The following is a 4,832-nucleotide window of genomic DNA, read 5'->3' as shown; positions in this document are numbered from 1 at the left end:
CTTCTGTTATACCATTGTTTGTATGGTATTGAGCAGAAACTGAGGAGAAAATTTCACGCGAAACAAGTACGTCTATCTTCGAAATGTTGAAAAAGACATTGGAGAATTTTTAAAAAATAGGAATTGTAGTTACATGATCCAGATGGAGTAGCATGCAGCATGGCAGCCTCTTCGATTTTCCAGTTGATGAATTGGTTTATCAGCTGTGTGATGATGCAAAAAAAACCTCTCCTCTTTACCGCAAGTGTGGAGTATCGCTGGCGCGGCTCCTATGCACCTGCATTCAGGCAGGTTTACTAAACTAAATCTAAGTTGAAGGTTGAATTATATACTTACACCAGAAACCAGAAAGATCTTTGCGTGGTGATCCCCATGCCATAGAATTAATCGCTTGTTGTCTAACACACACCAAATTCTGGAAAATAGCTGTTAATTGTGGTTAGAAGAAATTTCGCATAAATTTACTGCTTCTGTTTGGCCGATAGGAAACTCACTCACGAATTCTTTAATGGCCGATAAGAATTTCACTAACAAAATTTGGTATAAATACACTTCGTAATTATTTATTTCAAAATTTTACAGCCGGTATGCCCTCCCATTCTGACTGTTTTCTTTAATGACGAGGACTAAACAACCAGAAACTAATATTGTGCAGAACCTATAAGATTAATAACCTTCCTAAACTTGAACGACTGAATAGATTACCAATACTACGGTTTATCTAGTAGGTTAAAATTTTGAACTGAACCAGTAAGCTCATCAGTTGGTAATACAACAAAACCAGAAAACATTTTGTGAGATTTCTCTCTTATCTTTTCGATGTCGTGTTTTTGAAACATCACATCTTCTCCGAAGATTGTAAACGGAGAACGACCTACAATGGATCGATGCGACTCTTTATCGTGCTTTTCAAAGAGTTCCTTTGTCTTCTCTAGCGCCTCCCTGACTGATGATTCATGCAGTAAGTTATTATAAAATGCTTTTATGAACTGCGTTGTTGCATCATCATCACTGTGCCTTAGTATGGAAAGAACAGAGCGAGCTCCGGCTTCAAGAAAAGACTGAGCTAAAGTTTCAACACCTTCTGGAGAGATCTCGTCTTGCTCAGAGTGACCTAGGCATAAGACAACCAAGCCAGCTTTCAGAGAAAGACCCTGAACATCCCTTTGCGTCAAAAAGTCATCCTGCTTAGGAAGAGTCAAAGAACCTTGATTCGAGGAGCCACATGGAGAAAGCATTATTGCACATTGCTTAGGTTCAATATGTGCAGAAATATGGATAATACTTGCCCCGCTCAAAAGTCCCAGCAAAACCTGTTTCTTGGCTTCGCCCTCCACGAAGGCCTTTGCTTTGAAACGCTTTGACAGAGAATTAACTTCCTCAGTGGCTTTAGGCAAGTCTGACGTTGGATTACCAACAAACAACGCAAAACCACACTCGGATTTTTCTCTGATTTTTTTAATGTCGCCTTTTGTAAACATCACATCCTCCCCATAGAGAGTAAATGGAGCCCAAATTAAAAAGGAGCGGTAATCTTCTCTTTCGTATTGCTGAAAGAGGTTCATTACCCTTCTTAAGGCTTCACAAACTGATGTTCCCTGAAGCAGTTCGCCGTAGAATGCTTCCATAAACTCTTTTGTTGCATCATCACTAATGGGCCAGAGTGTGGCGAGAACAGAGCGAGCTCCAGCAGCAAGAAAAGACCGAGCTATACCTATGACACCTTCTGAAGAAATCTCGCCTTGACCTGTGTGACAACAGCACAGAACAACCAATTGAGCTTGCAGTGCAATGCCCGTAATATCGTTTTGTGTGAGGAGATAGGAATCTGGATTTGGTGGAGACGAAAATGATTCATTTAAGGAAAGGTCAGGAGCAAGCATTATTTCACCTCTGTTCGGTTCACCATGAGCAGCAATATGAATTATAGTAGCACCACCTAAAAGGCTGAGGACGACTTTTTTCCTAGCTTCACTTCCTACTAAGGGTTTAGCTTGAAAGAGCTTTGAAAGACAGTTTACTTCCTCAGCTGCCTTAGGTAGTTCAGCAGGTATGAAATCTTTGCCATTCAAAGAAACCTTCCCAACTTTTGGATTACCAACAAACAACGCAAAGCCGAGTTCATAGTTTTTGTGCTGTTTTTTGGTAAACGTCAGAGTGTGTAATGAGGGCGTTACTTGAATGCTGTAACTCTGAGATAAATACCTCCCATTTTCATCAATCAGGGACGAAAATGGCACAAAAAACAATTGCTTGTCAGGAACAACAATGAGCTTATTTCCTTTGACAGCATCTCTTATCGGTTGAATGAGAAGATCGAACAGTCCTTTCAAAATAGTTTCATGGCTTAAATGATCAGGAAACGGATCTTTTTCGTACAAGTCTTCAAGCCTTCCTTTTTTACATGGCTTTGCTGGTGGTGAGATCAAATGACTATCAAAACTATCGACATTTGAAAGTGAATCCTGTTGGAAAAATGAAGAATTTCGATTCACAGTTACACCTATCTTTGTGTAAAACCTATTTAAGAGGAAGGGAAATTTTCTTAATCGTTCATCTGATATCAAGCACTTAAAGATGACATCACTATTCAAAACCCAAACATTGAGTGAATTTTCCAAGTCAAAAGCAAATACTAATATCGAGGTTTCATCGTTTCCCACCTGAAGAATGTTCTGTATTCGCTCTATTTCCAGATTTTCCTCAATTTTCTCAATTCTGCTCCATATAGAACGTGCATAGCTGAACATATCTGCATCAAATGAATTCCGTTTCCTTTCAATGGAGAGATGAAGTTCTTTAGACCTTCCAAGGTCGATCACTAATAATGCGGATTCTTTGCGGCCCGAAGAAGTGAAACAAGTCATTAAAATTTTATGGACGTGGAAGTATTTTCCTGTAAAGGCGAGTTTGTTTTGGTCTGGAACCTTTTCTAGGAATAGTTCATCGAACATGCTAATTGATTTCATTAACTCTGTTGATGCAACTTCATACTCTCCTTTACACTGGTAAGCGATACCAAGATTATGGTAACTGCCTGCTAGCAGAAAGGGATCGCGAGTGCCAATGCTAATTTCTACGCCCGTTTTACAATGCTCAATGGCCTTTTCGTATTCACCTAATTTTCTATATATACTTCCCAAATTGCTATTGATCGTTGCTATTTGTAAGCGATTACCAATGGAATTGCTTATTTCGAAACTCGTTTTGTAATAATCGATAGCCTTGTCGTATTCCCCAAGACTACAATATGCATTGCCCAAATTGCCATTAGCCCCAGCTATTCCCTTTTTAATACCCATTGCCGTTTCTAATTCTAGATTTTTCTTATAATAGTCGATTGCTCTTTCAGTTTCTCCGGAAAAGAAATATGCATTACCTAAAACGCCATTGCTATTTGCCATACATGACCGGTTGTTGATTGCCGTGCTAATTTCTAAGCCAACTTTTGAATAACTGATGGCTTTTTCGTACTCTCGTAATCTTGCATATGTTTCACCCAAATTGTTAGCGGCACGTGCTACACTCAATTTGTTATCCATTTCTTTTGCTATTTCAAAAGATTTTTCGAGACACTTAATAGCTTTATTATATTCACCCAAATGAAAGTAAACACAGCCTAAATTGTTACTATTTTTCTCAATTCCTGTTTTATCACCAATACTATTGCATATGTCTAAGGCTTTTTTGGAATAATCAATCGCTTTATCATATTTACCTAAGTTACTATTAATATTTCCCAAATTGCCATAACTGTTCGCTATTCCGCTCTGGTACCCTATAGCGGTGCTAAGTTTTAAAGCTTCTTTGAAATAGTCGCGTGCTTCTTTATTTCTTCCTAAAGCAAGATAGTTACTGCCCAAACTGACGTTAGTATTTGCCATTGCAGAACTATCGCCAAGAAAAGTATTTAACTGTAAACGTTTTTTATCATAGTCTATCGCCTTTTCATACTCTCCTAAACTTTGATGAACAGTGCTCAAATGTTCATTATCCTTTGCAATTTCCGATATATCACCTATAGCAGAGTGAATCTCCAAGTTTTTCTTGTAATGATAAATAGCCTTCTCATGCTCTCCCAAGTTTAAATAGAACATGCCCAAATTGCTATTGTTTATCATAATTGCTGCTCGATCGTCAATAGCAATGCTTGCTTCTAAGCCCCTTACGGAAAATTCAATACCCTTCCTGTTTTCGTTTAAAAATCTATAGCAAGTGCCAAGTTTTGTACAGTTACATGCGATTCCTGATTGGTTTCCAGTTTCAGTGCATGCATTCAAAGCTAATTTGAAGCACTCGATTGCTTTTTGGTATTGTTTTATAATCTTATAAACATCACCTAAATATGTGTTCTTGCATGCAATCTCTGAGCGATCGTTAATAGCGGTCACGATTTCTAAACATCTCTTGTAGTACAAAATAGCTTTTTCATATTCGCCTAGTAGGTGATAAACAACACCAATATTGCCATTGTTTTGTGCATTTGTTGTTTGATCGATATTGAACGACAAACTTTTCTCCATACACTCAATAGCCTTCGTATATTCCCCAAACAGAAAATAGGCCGTGCCCATATTTCCGTATTGACTTCCTAAATCTGAAAAATTGTTAATTGCGATGCAACTTTCCACACCTTTTTCATAATACTCAATCGCCTTCTTAAACTCACCTGAACGGAGATAGACATTTCCTAAATATTGTGCGCTATTGGCTATTTCTGTGTGATTGGAATCGGTGGCTTTTTGTAGACAACTTTTGTGATATTCGATTTCCTGATTGGTTTCCATTACCATTCGTTGAGACATTTTGTGCTTCGGTCTACTTTTTTCAGC

General features: G+C 38.2%; 1 protein-coding gene across 1 annotated transcript; it reads right to left on the bottom strand.

Annotated features, from left to right (window-relative positions):
- Window positions 1-710: 710 nt before the first annotated feature.
- On the bottom strand, window positions 711-3,884 carry LOC114523955 (tetratricopeptide repeat protein 28-like). Its single transcript, XM_028545023.1, has one exon. It carries the CDS (start codon window positions 3,882-3,884, stop codon window positions 711-713), a length of 3,174 nt encoding a protein of 1,057 aa, XP_028400824.1.
- Window positions 3,885-4,832: the final 948 nt, after the last annotated feature.

The sequence above is a fragment of the Dendronephthya gigantea genome, unplaced genomic scaffold (assembly GCF_004324835.1).
Source record: "Dendronephthya gigantea isolate DGI-Jeju-01 unplaced genomic scaffold, DenGig_1.0 000029F, whole genome shotgun sequence".
NCBI classification, from domain to species: Eukaryota; Metazoa; Cnidaria; class Anthozoa; order Malacalcyonacea; family Nephtheidae; genus Dendronephthya; species Dendronephthya gigantea.
Note: the sequence above shows the minus strand (reverse complement) of the source record. Positions and strands in the feature narration are given on the sequence as shown.